The sequence below is a fragment of the Stegodyphus dumicola genome, chromosome X1 (assembly GCF_044657685.1).
Source record: "Stegodyphus dumicola isolate Sdum_Otavi_A_Nest chromosome X1, ASM4465768v1".
NCBI lineage: Eukaryota > Metazoa > Arthropoda > Arachnida > Araneae > Eresidae > Stegodyphus > Stegodyphus dumicola.
The window spans coordinates 227,883,741-227,907,784 of NC_140780.1; the positions used below are offsets into that span (position 1 = coordinate 227,883,741).

Sequence of the window (24,044 nt, forward strand, 5' to 3'; positions counted from 1 at the left end):
GAAATCGAAATACTAAGGCTTGCCTAGCTCATTGAGTTATTAAATCTGTAGAGCCATTAGGTATTTTTTGGAAGCCGGAGGGATGAAAAATTAGCAATCGCCTTCACCGGGAATCGAACTACGGATCTCTGGAATACCGGCCCAGCGTGCAGAACCACTACACCACGAAGGCACGCTAGGAAGGCGGGAGAAATACCTTATAAATCTAACCCATTAATCTTGAATGAAACGTGTAAATGTCGGTTAAAATTAAACAAAAAGCGCATTGTATAATAATAGTATCATATGTTCTTGTCTTTCACGCATTTCGACACTTGGATTGAGAAATATGCGTTGAAATTCTGCTAAGTCATATTTTCATATTCATATCTCAATTACCCGTTTTATAAATCATTTGCGAAAAGGAAATGAGTACACTCTTCTTTTGTTTTTATAAACGCCGCGCCGTATGTTTAATTCTGCTCACCTTCTCGCACTGGAAAAATAAAAAAATGAATCAGACGTGTCATGTTTTTTAAACTACTTGAGTTAAACACCTTGTATAAGTCCTTAAGTTAGCGTTTATCCTTGAACATTTGAGTAGGTTAATCATTATTTCCGCAGAAGCTTTTTACATTTTGAGGGGGATGAGGATTTCTCTCATTAGCGATTTCGTTTCTCACCGGTTCTCTTCTCCCTCTTATGTAAGACATCATTTTCTCAATGCATGGAGTTGATTTATCGCTTTACCTTGCCATCAGGCAAACTCTTCTTAGTTGTTGTACGAAAGATCAACCTGAATCGCAGGCAAATTCTGTTATTTGTGTTACATAATACCACATAGCCATAGGGTTGAGCGAGTGAACAGTTTTAAGCTTCGCTTTGCAACGGAATGCTGGAAGTTAGAACTCCCATACAGTATTAATTTTATTGACCGATGTGTTTTAATATGTTGTTGAGAATACACACTTGTTTCGTATTTGAGTGAATTTATATATCATATTTAAAATATAAAATATTGAAACGTTTTCCGATTCTGAAGAGTAAAGCCAAGGAAGTTTGGTAAGTCATTTTGATACATGAATTACATATTTATGTATTGTTGTTGCTGACTTAATGGATAACTTTAAAAGTAATAATTGAAATTGCATAATTTTTAAAGAAATATAAAGAGACAAGTATTAAAAATGCCTAAGTAAGGCGACTACCGTTTGAAAAAGAGATCTTCAAGGAAAGAGAAACGAATATTACATTTAAATATGTTTAGATTAACGAGTATTTATACGTTTTATGTATTACCCATCAACTTTAATTCTGGTAAGAATATATTAATGGAATAAGCGTTCCGCTAAATGACTAATTATTATTTTTTTAATCCTTGTAACTTACGTAAGCATTTCTTCCACAATTCATATAATAGCTGTGAGCATGTTCCTATTTAAGTCAAATTCTTTAAGACATAAACTCTGCGTGTTTACCACGAATTTAGTTATATAGATTATTATGTTAACGCATAATCATTGTAAGATACAATCTTTTACTGTAAATTATTTATAAAATGATATTTTCTATAGAGTGAAAATTTAATTTTACTCAGTCTGAAAAAATGGGCCATTTAAACTGTTTTTTTTTTTTTTTTTTTTTTTTTTTTTTTTTTTTTTTTTATACCAGCGGACTTGATTATGGCATTTTCCTCCTTTCTATAATCTTGAGAAATTCAGATCAGGAAGCTAAGGAAACTTTGCCTCTAATTTTTAATACTTAGTTGGTATTAAATATTTAACTCAAATCTGGACTAAAATAACATATGCTTAAATCGCCCGTTTTGAGAATTTATAACTAGAAATGTACAAACAAAAAACTACTAACGAAAACATAAATGTAGTCGAAGTTAAACGATTTACTATTTTTATTTGTTAAAGTCACCGAAAAGTTTAGCTGTTCCTAGATTTTCGCAGACATTGACAATGCAGTCAATTTTTTCTGTAAAATATTAAATCATGGATAAGTTTTAACTAGTTTCTGTCTGGATCGTTACTTCAGGAATAGAAAGCATTAATAATATTTCAGGAGAAAACGATAAACTAATAAAGACACTGTATAAATAATTTAAATGAATATATATCATAGAATATATTGTAGCACTTACAATGGGACTAAGCTGTCTCTGCTTCTCATGATTTTTCCTTGAAATTTGTGCTTCAGCATATGCTTTAGTGATCCAACTATCTCATTCTTCCCCATTGGAAAGCAGAATTTACGAATAATTTTTTATCACACATTTTAAAAATCTCTTTGAAACTGGCTGAGAACTGAAATATGTTGAAGAAAATTGTGAAAAAGATCACAATTTTTTCAGGCAAACAATTAATACTAATGTCCGGAAATGGAAGAAAAGGAAACGTATCTTTGAACTTATACTATTAGGATCAACTGATGCTTCATTCCAACATTCAATAACAAAACAGTCGGTGGTTTTTACTCATGTTCATTCTATTACCGTAATTTTATCCTCACAACTTTTGAACATATAAATTTAAACCTTTTAATTTATCTTACATTTGCGTATGTCCACTCTTTCCTGTTCAATTAAAATCTCCTAAAAATCCTTAAATATTTTCTTATTTAGAAACTACTGCTCATTTTTTTATGAAAAGTCCTGGCAATAATTATCCTTCGTCAGTGAAGTTTACATAACGGATTTTTTTCATACCTTACAAAATTATTTGGCTTTACGTTTCGTCTAAACCAAAGCCAGATAACTTTTCAGGTATAAAGGAGCCACATATAATTTTTTTATTTAGTCGGTGCCCCTCTCCTCCCCAAAAATGTATTTTTGAAGTTTTATTTATTTTTAATTTATTACTGAAGTACAATATGTTAGCAAGCTAATTGGATGTAGTGTATTTTATTATTTAAAACACAATAATTTATTAAGGTTTGTGCTTTCTTCATACAAAATGTATGAAAATGAATGATTTATTTAAAAAATAAATCAGCGGTCTTCAATATTTGGCACGAATATTTGTTATTAGTTACATCAGATTTCATACTAGCTGTGTTATGTCGTTAATTGGCGCCATAAAGATTAACGACAGTTGATTTCGTGGGAAAATGTGTTAATTTCATGAAAGAAAAATCTTGCTTGCAAATTTAAGGCTTTCCAAATAAAACATGAAAATTAAGCTTCAATTTATCTCAAATTTGGACAACATTTCTCCCAGGGAAAAGTATAAACGTTTAACAAATTTTCTTAGATTTTTCTGTAGCTTGTAGAGACATTAGGATTTTTTTGAAGCAGGAGAGATGAAAAATTAAGCAATGCCCTTGGCGGGACTCGAACCACGGATCTCTCGAATACGCGTCGAGAGTGCTCACTTCACCACAAAGGCATGCTAAGAAGGCGGGAGAAGTACCTTATAAGCTTTTCGCTGGATTTCACTCAGTCAGAAAGTGTGATGCAGATATATTCATCTTCGTCTGAAATATCAAATGTAAACGTTTCAAAAATCATTTTTGTTACTCAAAATTAAATTGTTATTCATCAGAATGTAAAAACAATATTTTCTTGCTTTTAATACAATTAAACTATGAACTGAAATCTGTGTTTATTGTAAATTAATATTAGGTATAAAATGCTAAAACGAAACACACGTGAAGCGAAGTTTCAACTTTATAACCCTTTCCTATGAGATTTCTTAACTAATGTTATAATGTATTTCTCCCGCCTTCTTAGAGTGGGTTGGTCAGCACTCTGAGCGCGTATTCCAGAGGTCCGTGGTTCGATTCCAGGCGTTGCTCATTCTTCATCACTCCTGCTTTAAAAAAAATCCTAATGTCTCTAAAATGTAAGGGGAAAAAAAACTGTGTCCGGTTGTTCAGGAGCGCCCACCCCCGGCTTAAGCGTCTAAACAAGTAGTTAGTGTCAATTCTTTTACGCAAATTTAGTTCCATAATTTTACTGTTATTTATCTTTTCGTATAACACTGTATTTAAAGCAGGTAATAATAAATGTGATGAATTCGTAATAAAAAAAACAGCATGTTTATTTTGTCCACCACCCCCTAAATTTTTTTCGGAAAACGAATCTGTGAACTGGAATTTGACATGCGTTCGTATTTTAAATTAATAATTTACACTAAAATGCCACTAATAAATGCCATTAACTTAAATTAATTAGTGACGTTTAACTTCCAAATTCATACAGAAAACAAACTCTTTGTTACTAAAAGTGAAGATGTTATTTTTTAAAACTACCAAATTACCAGAAGAATTTTTTAAAGGATACAAAATGTAAAAGTTAAATTCAGTTTCGATGTTTTCCTCCTTATATTTGATTAATGAGGTACCTGACTAATCTAATTTATTTTCCTTTACTCTGAAAATTGATAAAAGATGACAAATGACAAGCTTATATGCTAAAGATAAGAGACTTGAAAGTAAAAAAAAAAAAAGTGTTTTCTAGAAACGGTATTACAATTTTGCATTAAAATAGTGTTTTCCAGTGCAAAGGGAACTGGTTCTGTTTTACGAGCGGAATAGCCTTGAAAATGTAAAAATACTCTAGGAACTCGATTTATATGCTTGTTATTAAGTTCTATGACTGAAGGTCAGTTAGGTAAAAAAAAAGCTATGCGTTTTTTATATGTGTGGATTTTATTCTTTCTGTTTTTATTAAATGGTTTTTCTTTTTAAGAGTAGTTTATTTATCTGCAGCTTAAGTAATAAATCATGCTTGTCACGAATAAAAGCTATACATCATTTAATTATTCATACATGACATACGAGATGCCTTCAAGGGATTTTTCAATTGAACGTTTTTTCTGTCTACTTCATGAAATGTTTTACCTTGAGTTATCGAAACCGAAAAAAAGTTGACTTTTGCTTCAGAATCCGTTTCGAAGGGCGTAGCCATCTTTGAACTTTACAGAGGGCCTTATATTGAAACGGAACTTCTATAAAAAAGACTTATTTTTACTATCTTCATAACATGAACCTCCATCGATCCTAATAAAAAACATTACTCAAATTCAAACCTTTGCGAAAAATTAGAAGCTTTTTAACTTTCTGATTTTAGCACATTCTATTATAGTATTAAATGTTATATATATATTTTTAATTTTTCATAACATATTATGCTAATAATTCAAGTACTTGCATTACGAATGCAACTTACATTGATGCACATGTAAATATATTTTATGATTATACAGATCATAAGAATGTGTCTTACATAGAACATAAACATTCAAAACATTGAAGGTAGTTTCAAAAAAAACTTCAAAGTTCAAAAAAAGCTGCTACCGTAAAATCTCTGTTTTTTCAAGGCATGTAGAATCTTGTATTTCACTTTCAAAACATCCTAAAGAAGATTATTTAAATTCGCTAGTTTTTATTGCCGCAAATGCTGATTTGCTCAGAGCTTTACTTCTGTAAAAATATGGAGATACAGTTTCTTTGCAGTTTTAACATTTGAAGTATTTATATTCCTGCCCTATTTAATTTTAAAATGCGTGACAAAACTGTGAGCGTTTTTTTTTAATAGTTTGATTTGACTGTGCTTTAATTTAAAATATGAGGAACGTTTTTTTTCTCTAACGTGAAATTATGGTATTAAATCTCTACGGCAAGCTACTGTATATTTTGCAATTAAAAACATTTAAAAGAAAAATGCAATTTCAGATACTCTGCCTGACATAACTAACAAAAAGTAAAATACTTTTGAGCTATGCTTTCTCTTTCTCTAGACTTTAAAGCTAACAACTATTTAACATTTACAGTATTGAGTCATATTAAGCACAGCATAATGCTTATTAGAAAATAATCCACATCTTTGCAATATCCAAATTATAATGTTTTCTGAAAAGACTGTTGAAGATAAATCATCTAGTCTAATTTAGTTACATAGGAAGTATTAAAAACGATTAGATTATTTGAATATGCCAGAACACACGAGTACTATCTATGTAAGGGGAGGAAGGCCTTCGTGGAGAACGTTTTGAGAGAAACTGGCTCATATTCACGTTACACATGGAGAAAACCACGAAAAACAATCACGTAGCTAGTCCGTTTGCTCAAGATCCAAACTCAGTCGAACTGTCTGAAGCCAGCGGCCTTAAACACTCGGCCACTGATAGGGCCGAAATATTAAAGAATGAGTAGTGTAGTGCGACGGTTTTCTGCGAAGGTGCCGGGAAAAATTTTTACATTTCATAATCGTTCGTAAAACTGATTCTAATCGATGCAGCCTTAGAAGATACATAGCGTTGGGAACGCAATTTCAGAGTAGAGTAGGTATCGTAAGTGCTGATAAAATGATTTACATATATAATTGCGGGATTGAATTCTCCAAAATTCGTCGGTTCATGCAGCTATGATTTAATTTTGAAAGATAACCTTTTCTCAGCTGTCTTTTGGGGATTTTATGAAATCTTGCCAGCATATCATTTCTGATAAAAGTTAGATAGAAATACTGCTAATGAGTATGCATTCAAAGAAGTCAATGGTTTGTACTTTATCAATTCAATCTACTATTCTATCACAACTATCATTACCTAACAACTTCAGTTGTAATGCGTTACTAGTAGGCTGTCCTCTGCTCACTAAACCCCAAAGCACGCTTTTTGTTTTCGTGCGGTTTCATTTGGCTAAAAAAAGCACAGGCTAAGAGAAGCACAGGCGCTTCTTTTTCAATAATAATGGTAAAAAAAAGAAGGGGGAAAATGGACCGGTTGAACCACCGCAAGCAAATCTTTGGCGACACCGCATGTCACTGTGTATTGAAATCTGTGTGAAAGATAACGAAATCTGTGACCTCTGTAATGAAATCCGAGTTAGATCCGTTAACGATGTTTAATGGACCAGTTACCTCAATGACGGAGAAGTACATTATTACGTAAGAAATATTTTATTTCAAGAGCTCATAAACAAAATCCAAATGCAGAATGTTATAGAACATAACGAGAGCTTGAAAGTTTTATTACGAGTCTAGTAATTTAAAAGATGCAAAATAGCATCTAATTTATGGGATCTTATTTTAAATGTGATCTTCTATAGGGTGCATTAATTTTTCAGTTTTATTTAATCATTATGACTCCAAGCCAAGGAGACAAGCGCAGGGAACAAATGCCATGGATGTGCGCATTCCAGTACCAGTTTCTCACCTAAACTAGCTGCAAAATACAACCAAAAAATCTTGTCAACAATGGTGGGACGCTGCCGAAAGAGCGAGGAGAATTTACAGCATCTTCCTCAAAGTTGACTTTCCTCTGATTCATGTTACCAGACAGCTAACGTGGTTTACAGGTGAGCACGAACCCTTTCTCAGCTACTTCTGTGCAAGGAATTTCTCACGGACAGATGTCTTTCACGAAATTCCTCCTTCTGTTTTAGGCACCTCATACGGTGATGACTTTCAGATAAATTTTCAAGGAGCAGATATGAGATATTTAGAGAGACAACTGAAGATCGAAATTGGTCAGTTCAGCATGATTTCAGTTTCTTAAGTCCGAAAATCATTTGTACCTACTTTTGTAACAAGCGTAATCCCCACCTTGAGCCTGAGCTGCATCTTAATGGTTCAGTGATACCTGTGGACCTAAGGTAAAATTTTTAGGAGTGGTTTTCGAGTGAAAACTTAAATTTGCTCTACATGTGCTACACTTAAGGAAGAAATGCTTTAAAACTTTCAATCTCCTGAGAGTGTTATCAAACACCTCTTTGGGGGGGGGCAGATCACTGCGCTATGATCCGTGCTTAGAGGACATTAGTAAGCTCTAAATTGGATAGTGTCTCAGTAATTTACAGATCGGCACGAGCTTCTGTGTTATCAAAACTAAATCCTATTCAACACCAGGTTCTCCTGGTATATTCTGGGACATTTAGGACGTCTCCTGTTCAGAATCTGTATGTTGACTCTTTTTAACCATCTCTCCAATTAAAGAGCGAGCACTTGTTTCTTCGTCATTATTTTAATATACTATCATCCTAGTAACACCACTTTGTACAATGACTTGTTTAAAACACTGCCATCTAGTGTGTCTTCTTTCCTTTTAAAAGCCCGGACATAAATTGAAGAATATCTCTTAACTGATATAAATCAAGGAGCCAGTAAATCTTTTCGAAATTACACCTTCGGAAAATGCACAAATAAATCTGCTTGATGTTTACCATCATTTAACTAAACGAAATATGAGTGACGACATCTATAAACAGCTTTCTCTTGAGTACAGCCATAAATACAGTGGTTACATTTCTATGTATACTGATGGCTCCAAAGCAGCAAGTCATGTTGGAACATCTTTTGTAATGAAAAACCATAAAGAAAGGAAAAAATACATGAGGCTTGCTCAATGCTCACTTCGGAGTTAACTGCTGTATACTGTGTGCTTTCACACATATGGAAGCTACTCCAGGAAACGTTTGTTATTACTTTTGACTCGTATAGTGCATTAAAAGCTCTAGAAGCATTTCCTGACACCGGAATTCTGTAACTATTGAAATTATAAGACTGCATTTGAATTTAACTATTCGAAGATATCGGATTCTTTACTCCTGGGTTCCCAGACATACAGGTATTAAGGGAAATTAATTGGTAGACATTACAGCGAAATCTGCTGTGGATTTCTCAGCTAATATTGTTCAGCTCAGAGATATCAGCATGAGCACCAAGAGCAAATTTATGAATATATGGCAGAAAGTTTGGAATATTCAGGTAAGTAACAAGTTGCGAAGCATCAAGCACAAAGTAGAATATTGGGAGGCTGCTAGAAACCGGAAGGAGGAGGTAATTTATTTTAGAATTGGTGACTATCGAGTTACCCATAATAATCTTTTAAAGGGCGAAAGGGAACCTATTTGTCCTAATTGTGATGTTGTTTTATCAATGCAATCACTTTTTAACTGAGTGTCCTAATCTTAAAAGACTTGGAATGATGCATTTTAATGACCGTGACCTGCCTCTTGACCGATTAATTAGAAAATAGGCCAATACAAATTTATTTCAGTACCTGAAAGAGACGGGTTTCTATTATTTAATTGGATACAATTTTGAAAATATTCCTTGGTATTTTAATACCGCGTTTTTAATATATCTCATGTTTTTTGATTTTATCCTTCCTTCATATCTGGAATCATCTCACTTTATATTCTTTTTCTTCTCAGCATTTCTCGTTCTATTAACTCACTTGATTTTATAAGCGTGTCCTGGTTTAATTGTGTTCGGAAGTATTTAACATGTGTCAAGCGCATACAACCTTTCACGTTATGCGCCAAAATCTTCACTGCCATCCATCATTTCATCAGCATATTCTCGTGCATGTGGGTAAAGGATCTCTCCCGAACATTATCTATTTTTCTGACGGTTAACAGAGTAACTTCATCTGAAGAAGCTGGATACAGATGGGGATTTATTCCCATTCCTAAGGTATGCAATCACGAATAAACACTTAAGGAGTAAAATTGTGGAGGTTAGTGAATTCTTGGCTGCGAGAGGTCAAGAGCAATTAACCCCAAAGAAGTATTACTTCAGCAACAGCGAAACCAAGCGATTAAATGCAGATACAATGTATCCACGTGCAACGTCACGGGAAAGCACACCATGGAGTAGGACATAGAACACTTATAAGTTGTGTAAGGAGCTAACACCTGCTAACTTAGATGTAAATAATTAGGTGGGCCTATATTTATACGTAATGTATTTATACTCTGTGTACCGACAACAGCCATCGACTTGCAAGTTAGTGGTTATTATTCGAATTTTAAAATTTATTATCGACTGTTTAATGTTTTTGCTTTCAATTTAGTGTGCTATACTTTTGTCATGGAAGGAAGTCATTTCACGAATGCGTATACTACAGTCGTACCTCCCAATAAGGGACATCCACTAGACCAGACAATTTGTCCCTTAAATATATGTTCCCCTTCTGCAGAGGGTACATACTGAAAAATTTTAATTAACTAGAAATTTAGGTAGTGTCAAGCTTTAAATAAATGATATATAAATAAATAACATAGTGAGAGGTAATTATTTGAATGTGAAGTCAATGAAAAAGGAAAATTTTTAATTAAAAAAGTTTAAATTGCAAAAATGTATAAAATACAACAGAGTTTTGTATTTAACGAAATTTACTGAAAATTTTCCACACGGTTTTGTTTGGAAATCTGTGCACAGTTCACATGTGGATATTAAAGTTTCTGATGATCGTAAGTCCGTCACTGTCACCATCAGTTATGAATTAATTTTAATTCAGAGGTATATTTTAAGACATCTGTGAGTTTTTTTTTTTAATGTCACACATTTCATCTGTCTCTTCATCGTCTTCCTCATTGCTTTCCAAGCTATTTTTATTAAAGCTCACATCATGAGCTGCTTTTGAAATAAAGGATTTTATATCAGCATTGGTGTCTTCAGTACGCAAGTTTTCATCGATCCTTAAATATTGTTGCATTGAGGATTGCCACTGATTTTGACAAGTTCAGACAATTCATTTTCATCAATAGTATTTTCACTGAGGGCATTCAAAACTTGAATCTCAAAGCCTGGTTTCTTAACATAGGTTGCTAAATACAATTTTGTGATACGGATTTAACAGCCTTTCTTATCCACTCAGTGGCATTCAATACATGACATACTATTTTGAACGCTGATAGCTGTTTCCGCAAGCTTCGCTTTTGCTTCTAAGTATATCTTGGTCTAAAAGCTGTAATGCTGATCTTGCGTTAGGTGGGAAAAACACTGATTTTAAATTTAGACCACAGGTGCGCTGGCGAATTATCAAAAAATAGCAGAGTTTTCCTATTTTTTCTAAACATTGTTTCATCAAGAACAATCAACCAATTCTAACATTAAGCTTTGCATCATTTATGACAATTTGTTGTAATGCCAATGCACCGATAAAGCTTTTGGCTTTATGCGTTTGAAGCATCTTGGTATTTTGTCCTTTACACTTACAAGAGGTTGCTTAAACTCTCCTTTCGTGTTACAACAAAGTAGAACAGTGAGACGTTTCTTTGAAGCTTTCATGTCCAGAGAACTTTCCTCCTTTTAGCATAGAGTTTTCTTTAGACAAAATTGAGTAAAATAATCAGTTTCATCTGCATTGTAGATGTTTTCAGCTTCGTATCTTTTACAAGTTTCATTTAGTTTTTTACCTAGTCTGCTACATGTTGGATAGCTACTGATTTTTCTTAAATAGTCTTAAAATTAATGTTATTTCTTTGTTTAAATTTGTCTAACCAACTATTTGATGCTTTGAAGTTCTGTAGTCCCAGACTTTTTAAATTGTTTTGCTTTTTCTTGCAATGATCTCCACTTACAAGAATATTTTTTGCTGGTACAGAACTAATCCAATTGACAATATTTTTATTTCTTCTCTACCCTGCACACGACTTTCTATTTACTCAAAATTTCTGCCCTAAATCTCTCAAATTGAGCTTTGCAATTTATGCAACATGAATTACATCAACTTTTTGTTTTAATGTTGATATTTTCCTCTTTGAAACCATACTATTAGATAATGTATGTAAAAATAACACACAAGTACAAAACTACACTTCTTTTGCTCCCCAGCTGTAGCAAGAACTAAGAATGATAGAAGTTTTTCACTCTCTCCCTATTTTGAGATCCTTGTGCTTTGGCAGGTGATCCGGTCATCTCTCCACCCTTTCTTTCCCTTTGGTCCCTGTTTTGGATTTCTTTACAGCTTACTAACACTGTTTCCTTTCCCTACTGAGAATTGTAGCAAGAATAACTGAATTTTGAATTCTATGAATGTAAATATCCATTTGATTGCACTACAGTTTGCTTGTTACCAAGGTACTGTTCCATCTTTTCTTACTGAAAAGCAGTTTGCAATTAGAGAGGGATTAACTTTTTAGTGTTCTTTCGTCATAAAACTATCTTTCATTGAGCTCAAGACTTTGCCTTTAAAGCATCAAAAGATTACTAACAAATATTATTTCTATCTTTATTTATTTCTCTACCTCTATCTCATTTCTAAAACTTTTTTCAGTGTATCTTAATAAGAGGCAAATACATTAAGGTCCCTACTGAAAGGGACCGAGACAAACAGAATTGTTCCTTAAGTGTCCATGCAGGAGGTACTACTGTACGTAGATCACTCTGAAATTTTTGAGATACGCGCAGACGATAAATAGCAGAAAAAAATAAGAGTTAGATTTGGAAACAAGAGCTATTTTAGCGTAGCAGATAATTTTTTATTGGACAACTGCATTTATTTTAGCGTAGAATAAATTTTAGGCAGACGGAAAAATAGAGTTGACGCAAGAACATTATTGCGGTATGATTTTCAATTATTTTAAAGTGAATTAAATCAAGAAGAATGCGTTCAACGTCTACAGTTAGCATATGGAAATGAGATCCATCTCGTGCTATTGTCTTCAGATGGTTTACAAAATTTTACAGAGGTTGCAACTCTTTTCAGGATGAAGAACACACAAAATCTGCCATCGAGAAATGTTAATCGATGATAATTGCTGCACATTCCAAATGATACAGAAGGAACTTGACATTGGATACTCTGCCATGTATAAAATTATTCACGATGAATTGCATATGAAAAAACTAGTTTGCCATTGAATTCCCTATAATTTAACTGAACACTAAGAAGAGGAGCGTGTCAGAATCAAAAGAGAAACCCTTAAATTTCTTAAAGATTGTGACCACTATATTATTTCTAAAATCGTAACTGGCGATGAAACGTACATACCATTTTTTCTACTTTCTAACACGTCAAGAAAGTAAAATATGGGTCCTTGAAGAGGATCCCACGCCCACAGTAGTGAAAAGACAACGTGCCATGAAAAACGTAATGTACTTGTATGCCGTTTTATTCAGAAGTACAGAACTTGTTGAAGCCAGCTGGAAGTACAGAAGACAGTCTCAGCTAACTGATACACTACTAAGTGTCTTCCCGGAAATTCTTCAAGAAGTGAATGTTAGAAGACTCATGCTCCACCATGAGAATGCATCTTCTCATTCAGCAAGATTGACAGTTCTGTTCTTGAACAGAAACATATAAAAAAGTGATAGAGAACATCCATGCTATTCACTCGATCTAGCTATGTATGACTTTTAGCTATTTTCTAATCTAAAATAGAACTTATGTGGACTTCGTTTTCATTCCGAATTTGAGATTGACGAGGCTATAAATGCAGCTTTTTTGATCGATTCCAAGAAAGAATAGCTTAAGGATTTAATTTTTGGGAAATTCGCCTACAGAAGTACATTGATGCTGGAGGAGACTACTTTAAACACTCCTAAAATTTCGTAAATATAACTTTAAAAACCTGTAGTGGAACACAATTTAATGTTTCTATATAATTATTAAGATTTCCTAAGTGGCAACATGATGTAATGTTTTGAATAGTTATTAAGATTCGCGGAGTGGCAACAACGAGTCGAGCTAAAAACGTAGTTACTTCTAGCGTTCGTTGATAAGCGTTGCGTAAGCTTTATTTCTTAGAAGTTTTGTTATATTTTTATGTAAAAATAAGTAACATGTGGCAAACAAGAATGGAAACTAAAAAAATAAATATGCTGTTTCTTTTAAGAGCAAAATAAGCATTTATTTCAATTATGAAATGCTCTGGCTGATGAGTTTCGATTTCGCTTATTCATCAAATACACATTAAAAGATTGGTGACCGTAACATTGGATTATGGAAGGAACATCAACGCTGGAAACTTGCAAGGGGAGTGTCAAAATTCCCCCTTTTTGGCCAGAAAAGCCTGAAATTTGGTTTTTTTTTCAAATAGAAGCTCAATTCGAAATTAATGCAACAACTGTTGATAGTACCAAATTTAATTACGTAGTTTCTCAACTAGAGCCAAAATATGTTGAAATTATTTGGGATGTAATTACGGATAAAACATCTGGTAATAAATATGCTTTAGTTAAAGAAAGACTGTTAAACACATTCAAAGAGAGCGAAAATAAGCGAATTAAACGCTTAGTCACTGGCCTTGACCTTGGGGATATGAAACCCAGTCAGTTACTTCAAAAAATTAGATCGCTCGCTACTGATGACGTTTCAGATAAAGTACTCAAAACATTATGGTTAGAAATAATGCTTGACTCGATAAAAAATATTTTACTGGTTTCCGATGAAGGGTTAGATAAAATAGCTTTAATGGCCGACAAAATAATGGAAATGAATTCAAAGCCTGAACTTTATTCCTATGGCAAAAATTTAAATTCGGTTGATGAGTTACTACTAAAAATTTCGTCTCTGGAAAAACAAATAGAAACTTTAAGTGTTTCTCGCCACTCTCGGTCTCGGAATCGTAGTAGCGATAGATACAGAGAGCGAAGTAGAAGTAATAAACGTAAAAGATTTAATCCAAATGGAAAGTATTGTTATTACCATTACATGTTTGGCTCAAATTGCAATCCAGAAAAGTGTCAACCTAATTGCTCTTGGGGTCAAAAGAAGTCGGAAAACTTAAACCAGCAGCGGAATTAGCGGCTGATTTTGCTGCAGGTTATGTTCAGGGTGGCCGCAAACACCGAATATTTGTGACTGACAAACACACGGGTTTGCATTTTCTAATTGATTCCGGCGCAGATGCTTGTTTATTACCTGCTACAAAAAAAGATACACTTCAAAGTGACTTCAAATTATATGCCGCTAATGGCACAGAAATTCCCACTTATGGGGTAAAATTTTTAAAGCTTGATCTTGGCCTTCGCCGAGCTTTTTGATGGCCATTCATTATTGCTAAAAATACTAAAGGCATAATCGGAGCAGACATTTTGGACCATTTCAAGTTATTAATTGATTTAAAAAACAAAAGATTAATCGATGGTGTAACTAACTTTACTACTCAGTGTGACATTACATCCATCTCCAAAATGAATGATGTCAGTTTAGTACATGATAAATTAAAATATCATGATCTGTTATTCAAGTATCCGAATATTACAAAACCTAATATTTTGATAACAAATGTTAAGCATCACATTTTAACTGAAGGTCAACCGGTCTATTCCAAGCCAAGACAGCTAGACAGTAAAAAGTTACAGATTACCAAACAAGAATATCAGTATATGTTAGAAAAAATATAATCAGACGGTCTACATCTCCATGGGCTAGTCCTCTCCACTTAGTCTCTAAAAGAGATGGAAATTTTCGTCCCTGTGGAGACTATCGAAGACTTAATGCTATAACTATTACTGACAGATACCCTATCCCTAGGATTAATGATTTTAACAACATTTTAAAAGGCAAAAAAAATATTTTCCAAAATTGATCTTTTCAAAGCCTATTTCCAAATTCCTATAGCAGAAGAGGACAAGCAGAAAACCGCTATAATTACGCCATTTGGCCTCTATGAATTTAATGTAATGAGCTTCGGTTTGCGAAATGCACCAGCTACTTTTCAAAGATTCATACATGAAGTATTTCAAGGTTTGGACTTTACTTTTCCATATCTCGATGACATATTAATTGCTTCTGCCTCAGAAGAAGAACACAAACATCACTTGAAACTTGTTTTCGATAGATTAGATAAATACGGTTTGCGAATCAACATTTCTAAGTCGATCATGGGTGTTGATAACTTAGAATTTTTAGGATATCTTATAACACCAGAAGGATCTCGTCCTCTACCTGAAAAAGTCGAAGCGATATTGAATTATAAATTACCGGAGACTATCCATGATTTGCGAACTTTCTTAGGGATGCTTAATTTTTATCGACCGTTTCTGAAAGATGCTGCTAAGACACAAGCAATACTTCATGACTACCTAAAGGGTGCTAAGAAAAAAGATAGAAGAAAAATTAAATGGTCAGATGAAGCTATATTTAACTTTGAAAATGTAAACAGGATTTGGCAAACGTAGCTCTTTTAAGTTATCCCAATTCAGATTTGCTCTTGTCACTATGCACGGATGCATCTGATTGGGCTATTGGTGCAGTTCTCCAACAGTTTGAAAATGGAGCATGGAAACCTTTAGCGTTTTATTCAAAAAAATTAAATAGCACTCAGAAAAATTACAGTACTTATGACCGCGAGTTACTGGGAATCTATCTTGCAATTAAACATTTTAAACTTATGTTAGAAGGTCGCGATTTCAAAATTTTTACGGATCATAAACCACTAGTTTATGCTTTCAGACAAAAGAGCGAAAAGGCATCACCAAGACAAATGCGCCAATTGCAATACATATCTCAATTTTCTACTAACATATGCCATATTAGTGGAAGTGAAAACATTGTTGCAGATCAGCTATCAAGAATAGCCGATGTCTCTATTTCCCTCATTGATTATGATAAAATTGATGACAAACAAGTTAATGATAAAGAATTACAAGATTTACAAGCTCAAAATAAAACGTTAAATTTCAAAAGCTATTTACTTCCATCTGGTAAAAATCAGTGGTGTGATACGTCTTCTTCTAACATTAGACCATTTATACCCAAGCAGTTTCGAATGGACATATTTCAACAAATCCATAGCCTCGCTCATCCAGGAATCAAGTCAACCGTTAAAGAAATGACGTCCAAATTTATTTGGCCAAATATCAAAAAGGATATACAAACGTGGAGTCGTGCCTGTATTGGTTGTAAAAAAAATAAGGTTTCACGTCTTACAAAGTCTGAATTAGAAACTTATCAGCAGCCTGATGAACGTTTTACTATAGTTCACATAGACTTAATAGGTCCTTATTCAGCATCTGATAATTTTGTGTATTACTTGACTTGCATTGATCGCTATACTGGTTGGGTGGAAGCCATTCCTTTGCGTGACATAACAGCAGAAACCGTTGCGAGAGCGTTTTATGAAAACTGGATCACTCGTTTTGGAGTGCCTTACCAAGTTATTACGGATCGTGGAGCACAGTTTACTTCTGAACTATTTCGAACCTTGGCAATTATATGTGGAGTCAAAATTCAACACACAACTTCTTATCATCCGAGTGTAACGGCAAAATTGAGAGATTTCATCGAACTTTGAAAGCTGCTATTAAATGTCATAATTCCATTAAATGGTCCGAATCCATTCCAACAATTCTTCTAGGTCTTAGGGCAGCCTTAAAAGAAGACTTTGGATATTCCAGTGCACAAATGGTTTACGGGAAAACAATAAAACTTCCTGGAGAATTTTTTGATAAACCGACAGTTTCTACAACACCTCAAACATTTTTGCATAAATTGCAAAAACAAATGGAATTGTTCAAGCCCTCAGCGGTACAGTGAAAAATTATTCCTAAAGTTTTTGTCCTTAAAGATTTGATTGTGTGTACTCACGTATTCCTAAGAACTGATAGAGTGAAGAAACCATTAGAACCTAGTTATGAAGGACCTTTCAAAGTACTTAAAAGAATGGACAAATACTTCTTGTTACAAATCAAAGGTAAGGAAGTAAACATTTCGATTGATAGGCTGAAGGCAGCCTATTGTGTCATCAGGTGAGCAAAGGCTGGAACCAGAAACTTCTGATCCCCATTCCAAGACTCCGACTTTGTTAAAATCTGAGAACAATGATGAACGATCTCGAGTCTCACGAACTGGACGACTAATAAAACGTCCTTTACGTTTTAGTAACAATGTTGAACATTTTTCCTAACCTCTATTATTGAATCTGTTTAATTGTAATTGTATTTATTTATTGTATTTAGTATTTTTAATTCTAATGTTAGCTTACGCTACATTACTCCACTATCAGAATCTCCTAAATCGTAATACAGTTACTGGAGGGGGAGTAATGTAGTTGAACATAATTTAATGTTTCTATATAATTATTAAGATTTCCTAAGGGTCAACATGATGTAATGTTTTGAATAGTTATTAAGATTCGCGGAGTGGCAACAACGAGTCGAGCTAAAAACGTAGTTACTTCTAGCGTTCGTTGATAAGCGTTGCGTAAGCTTTATTTCTTAGAAGTTTTGTTATATTTTTATGTAAAAATAAGTAACATGTTGCAAACAAGAATGGAAACTAAAAAAATAAATATGCTGTTTCTTTTAAGAGCAAAATAAGCATTTATTTCAATTATGAAATGCTCTGGCTGATCAGTTTCGATTTCGCTTATTCGTCAAATTCACAAACCTATGTATATCTCAAAAGTTTCAGAGTGACCCTCGTATGTTAAATTAAATGTATATTTTATTTTAAAACATTACATTATTGCTTCGCTTGTCATTAATCCTAAAAATATTTGAAATATTAATATATTTTTAGAGTAAATAAATCGCTTTTAAAATCTGAGTTCGAGTTAATTATAAAGTAGCTCTAATAAATACGGGGGGAATTCGCCTACAGAAGTGCATTGATGCTGGAGGAGACTACTTTAAACATTCCTAAAATTTCATAAATATAACTTTAAAAACCTATGTATATCTCAAAAGTTTCAGAGTGAGCCTCGTATGTTAAATTAAATGTATATTTTATTTTAAAACATTACATTATTGCTTCGCTCGTCATTAATCCTAAAAATATTTGAAATATTAATATATTTTTAGAGTAAATAAATCGCTTTTAAAATCTGAGTTCGAGTTAATTATAAAGTAGCTCTAATAAATACGGGGGGAATTATATACTGTATTAGCGTCGTTGTTATTTCTTATATTCAAACGCTTATCTAACATTTTAAATGATCTCTGCAAAGCAATTATTAAAATTATTACATGTGTGGCGAAGATTTTCACTAAAGGATCATTAACTAAAGTTCCTATAGTCATTCGTCCAGAAAGTACCTAAAAATTATTTTAATTAGACCATATCTGCACTTTTAACACCAAAACATATAGACCCACTAGCGGCCGAGCGGTAAAGTCGCTAAAAACTGGTAGCTTGGTTCGATGTTCGAATTCAGCGAACGGGCCGGCTGTATGGGCGTTTTCGTGGTTTTTCCCATGTGTGACGTTTATACGACTCAAATTTCCTTAGAAATTCCTCCTGTGTTTATATATTTGCTTTGTGTATTTGATAAATACTAATAATATGCCATTCTTTTCCAGCCTGGGACACAAGTGCTACAGAGATGGATTCTTTAGAAGAATATCGTTCATTATTACGGAGAAATGATAGACTAACATTCTATGAAAAATTTAAACGTACTCTCACAACGTTGCCATCTGAAAAAACAATTGGATATGTGCTCCTATTGTGAGTAAAGAGCTTTTTGTTGCTAAATTTTTAATACCACTATTTTGAAGTTACATCTTTCCCACATAAATAAAAAGTTTTCGTATGCAAATATATAGTTATTTGGCTTTAGATCTTTCAATATCTTCAATAAGAGAGATAGATAAAAGTTGGCCTAACGCTTTTTGAATTGCATTGTAGAATTAGCACATAGTGGTTTTAACTTCACTTTATAGTACATCACTCCCCCTCTTAAGTATGACAATGTGTCTGGCTCATCGTAACCTTTTAGGTTATGTGCCATAACTCTTACCATTGATCCATCATTCACTCCTTAAAGTATTGAAAAATTTTCAATGAATTTCAGCTTTTAAGAGAATTTTGAAGGAAGTTGCAAAGTCTTAGTAGAATATCGCATATTAGAGTACATAAAAAACTAAAAACTTATGTGGCCGTCTTGGAACAAAAATTCTAATTAGTAAAACATTGCTATAGGAACTTTAATAAATGAAATGCAAAATGTTTTATTTTGTATTTAAGTGAATGTATGATCCATGAAACATGCGTAGTTGACATTTAGGTGAGTACAATAACAAGTACAACAACGACTGTTGTTTTACCTAGTGCGGAACTATTAATAGCCAAAACGAATAAATTATACCTCGTGGTTTCTTCTTAAATTGGCGGAAAAATTATGAATTTTAATTACTTATAAACACTGACGTGCTTGTTGCCGACAGCCAGCTTCTTCACGTATAACTTGCTTTTATCTTAATTAATGATACGAGACATCGCACCATTACTGCAGATATGCGCTGAAAAGACCTCTAAACATGTATAGCCTTTTCGAAATGTCTCCACAATTTTATAGAACATTTGATAGCTAAATAATTAAGGCAGGCTCAATATTTTACTGCTGGGAAAATTTGCTCCTTTGATTTTATATTCTTACAGCGCCTGGACATTTCGTAACACTGCCCCCTCCCAAGGACTGCACGTTCCGGGGGACAGTACAACCCTTGGTCAGAAGCCGAATTCGATAGCCCGTATATGGTCATAAGGCAAACTTTGTTTTGCAAGGTAGACCAGGCTACGCCCTAACAAAACAAAACAAAACAAACAAAAGGTAATAAAACATACAGATAACATAACTAAAGAAACAAATATTTACACTATGTTACAAGTTATATACACAAATTAAACACATAACAATTTTAAATTATACAAATTAAAGTTCTGAATGAATTTCAGTCTCAGTCTATTCACTAAGTTATACCCGCGTCAAATACTTTTCCACTGCAGTTCTCAGATATATTTCTGTTTTGCATATCACAGTCTGAAAATTCAGTCCTTTCAGAATTTTCATCCACAGGAAAATCTGAAACAGTTTGTTCACTACTCTGAAGTTTGTTCGCATACAGTTAACCGCGATACTTTTAGCAGATGGTACATGCTTATTTTCCTTCGTTTCCTGAGAACCAGCTCCAAATTCTGCATCAGAGTCATGAACGGAGCCCAATTCTTCACAAACACAAGTTTAGAATCAAGTCCTTGCCTGCACTATGAGACGCACGTATAGTTTGTGAAGCGGGTGAATTTTCTTTTTCCACCTCAGTGTCACATGCACTTTCAGATGGTTTAACACTTGCTGACTGCGTTTTCATAACTTCTCTATCAGTTTCGACGAAATTAACAATCGAATTTTCACTTTCTTCCACTTCAGGCATTAGGGAATCAAAAGCTTCTTTCCTGTCTTTTATTTCTTCATGTTTTCGTTCTTTTCCTTTAATCCCAATAGATGTTTAACCCATCATTTCTTGATCTTTCTCAGGCAGTTCATTAGCTACTTCTTTCATTTCTTCATCCTTTGTTAATTCAGACGCCACTTCTCTCATTTCCACATCGCCTTTTATGGCTCTAGTTTCTTCTGTAAGCTCCCCTTTCACCTGTCGGAGTTGCTCTCGCACCTTTTCTTGGCCGGCATTTATTTCTTCTCGTCCGGTTTTCTTCTCTTCCAGTCCGGCTTTAATCTCTTTCAGTCCGGCTTTGATCTCAGCTGCCATCTCTTTATATCCAGCTTTTATCTCATCATATCCGGCTTTCATATCTTTCAGTCCGGCTTTGATCTCAGCTGTCATCTCTTTACATCCAGCTTTTATCTCATCATATTCGGCTGTCAAGTTCTGCCTGGCTTCCATCTTTTCTTGGAATTCAGCAAAGGCAGTCACGAGCTGTCTTAATAGATCTTCCATTGGTCTTGTCACTCGCATTTACCCTCAAATCCCACTTCTGACCCCAGTTGTTGCGTTATTTTCTTCCTTCACGTTCGTACGGGGTTTGTGTGGATTTGAAGTGAATAATGACGACACTACTTGATGAAGTATCAAAACACACTTTATTGGTTAGTATTGTCAGGACAGCTCCAAAACACAATTTTACAGTCGTCGATGAACTACTATAAACACGCTGACACCTTCAGCGACACAGCCTTCACACTGTCGGGATACTGCCCGCACTGCAAAGCACCAGAGTACAGCTCCCAACTCTGCTTGGTCGTTCTCGGAACTTTACGTACTCTCGAGACTCTCCACGCGATGCACTCGAAGATACACAAGAGTATAGCTCTCGATTCACCACATTCTAAGACAAAACTCAACGATGTAATAATTCGCGACTGACTAAAAGACTCTCTCGATGCACTCGACGACCAACTCGCCGCTAGACTTCCAGACACTCGCTCAATGACTGACTATCAGCTCGCTAGACGAAGCACACACACTCGCACTCTTGATGAGGCACTCTGACTCGCCCTCTCGAAGAAGCACACCCACAACTGCGGACCAGCAAGGTTTATATAGCTTTTGACTGGTGTTCGAGAACATTCTGGGCTAAACCGGAAAGAATTCGTTCCAGAAGGTTCTCCATCCGTCCAAGGCATATCGTCAATTTTGTCGCCAAATGAGCGATTTCTCGCCAAATGTGGCAACCCAGCCTTCTCTTGCCATTATACGGTAACCCTAAAACTGCTTTGCGGGGAAGCCATTTTACCTGGACATTTCGTAACAATATGTATAGAATCCTCCCATCCATAGCGTTGAAACAGTTTGTGCCTTAATTCGAGAAATTTTGTAATTCAAAGTGACTATCTAAGATGAATAGTTAAGGAAATAAAGCATTCAGTCAACTTTTTCTAACACCCTAAATGCGATCACCTCTGAAAAATAACCAGCATTATTGAGAAACATAACTAAATTACTGGACTGAACATTAGCCTTAATCAGATAATGCAACCTGTTCTACAGAAAGGTCAAAAATTCTACAGAACTGTAGATGGTCATCTTAGAGAAGTTTCGCTGTACCGCTTTCATACTAAATATCAGACTTTTTATGATTTATCCGTTTATCAAGTAAATGACATTTGCTATTGTTATTATTTACCTTTACACTTAGCATTTGGTTCCGCTCATTGCGCTATATACCAGATGCTTCATAGTTAGATTTAAGTCACTGTAATTAGTCTAGAATAAACTTCACGAAGGACTACTTATTTGTGTTCACATAGTTTAGTTGAATGCAAGAAAAGAAAAGAAAAAAAAAAAAAAGAAAAAAATCTGAAACGTTTCAGATTTTAAATTACGCCCAAAAAGGCATTTGTTTAACGTCTTGTGTGTTACCTTTATTTATTAAATATCATGTTCTTTGCACTTAAGCCATAAAATTCAGCTCAACAGAAATGTCGCAAAATAATTTTAAAATTGGCATATCTTTAGGATTTCCGCATACACAGCTCCGCGCGCTGGAGAGAAAAAGTTTTTTTTTTTTTCTTTTCCGTAGAGTGTTGCCATTGCTCGCTTTTAAATCGTTGAATTTGTTAATCAAAAATTCGTTAAAGTTTTACAAAATATGAAATCGATAAGAAAACAAATTCCAAATTTCTAATTTGGGCTTTCAGATGCCCATATTCGCAGTAGGATTGCGTCATTCAAAATTGGATGGCTCTAGGTACCGTTGTTTAATCACAATGCGAAAAACATATATACATTTATGCAGATTCTTCATTATTTAATTTCTTCGAATATAATACAAAGCGATAGTATTTGGTGACAATGATTTGAAAAGTGGTACACCGTTTATAGGGTTCCGACGCAAAATGGCAAAACGAAAACAATAGTCCTTCAGGGACAAAGCTCCTTTTGAATAAAAATACAAATAAGGTATACTTTTCCAACAATGGGGAGGGCAGTTTCCCTGCTAATTAGACCGATAAAGGCTATGGGGGATTAGCTCCTACTTCAGGTGATACAACTTTTTACAAAGCTACTACAGCTCTAGTGAAAAGTTTCACTTTAGCATAATTATGAGTGACATGATCGCCTGAGCGAATTTTGAGCATGTTCAGACATGCCACCTGCCCTTGCAATATGACAAAAATTCAAGTTGAAATAGTTAAATTTAAAATTTTTAAACATTAAGAATTCAAGAATTTTGTACATTAAAAATATTGGGATAATACAAAAAATATTTAAATTATATTAATAATATATAATGCAAATAACCTTAACATTAGCTAGAAAATTTAAGAAATAAAAAATATTCATTTTTCAGGCTCATAAATAAGAAAATTAAGGTATGATTATATAAAAATAATGAATATAGCATAAATATGCATAAAATTTGCCCTATTAATTTTAGTATAAGGAATATTTTAAGCAAAGGTATAACACTTTTTTTTTTCAAGTTACTAAAGTAGTACGCAAAATTTAGAAGCAACTCCGTTAAAGACACCTGCTTTTGCCTTAACATCTGCAATAAGATTTTTTGTTTTTTAATCTTTTTCCATACAAGTTTTAATTATACGACTAAGGATCAATTTTCACATTTGTAAATTCTCTTCTTTTATAAAAACCTAATCCTTAAGTCTCTAATTTTTTTTGGTCCGACATTTTTTTGGTTCGT

General features: G+C 33.9%; 1 protein-coding gene across 1 annotated transcript in view; it reads left to right on the forward strand.

The window, feature by feature from the left end:
- Positions 1 to 589: 589 nt before the first annotated feature.
- Positions 590 to 24,044, forward strand: part of LOC118205098 (immunomodulatory peroxidase-like) — a 143,994-nt gene continuing 120,539 nt past the window's right edge. The window contains exons 1-2 of the mRNA XM_085808731.1: positions 590 to 1,041; positions 18,962 to 19,109. Of these exons, the coding sequence (XP_085664857.1) occupies positions 18,985 to 19,109 (125 nt within the window). The 5' untranslated portion in view covers positions 590 to 1,041; positions 18,962 to 18,984. The remainder of the gene's footprint in view (positions 1,042 to 18,961; positions 19,110 to 24,044) is intronic.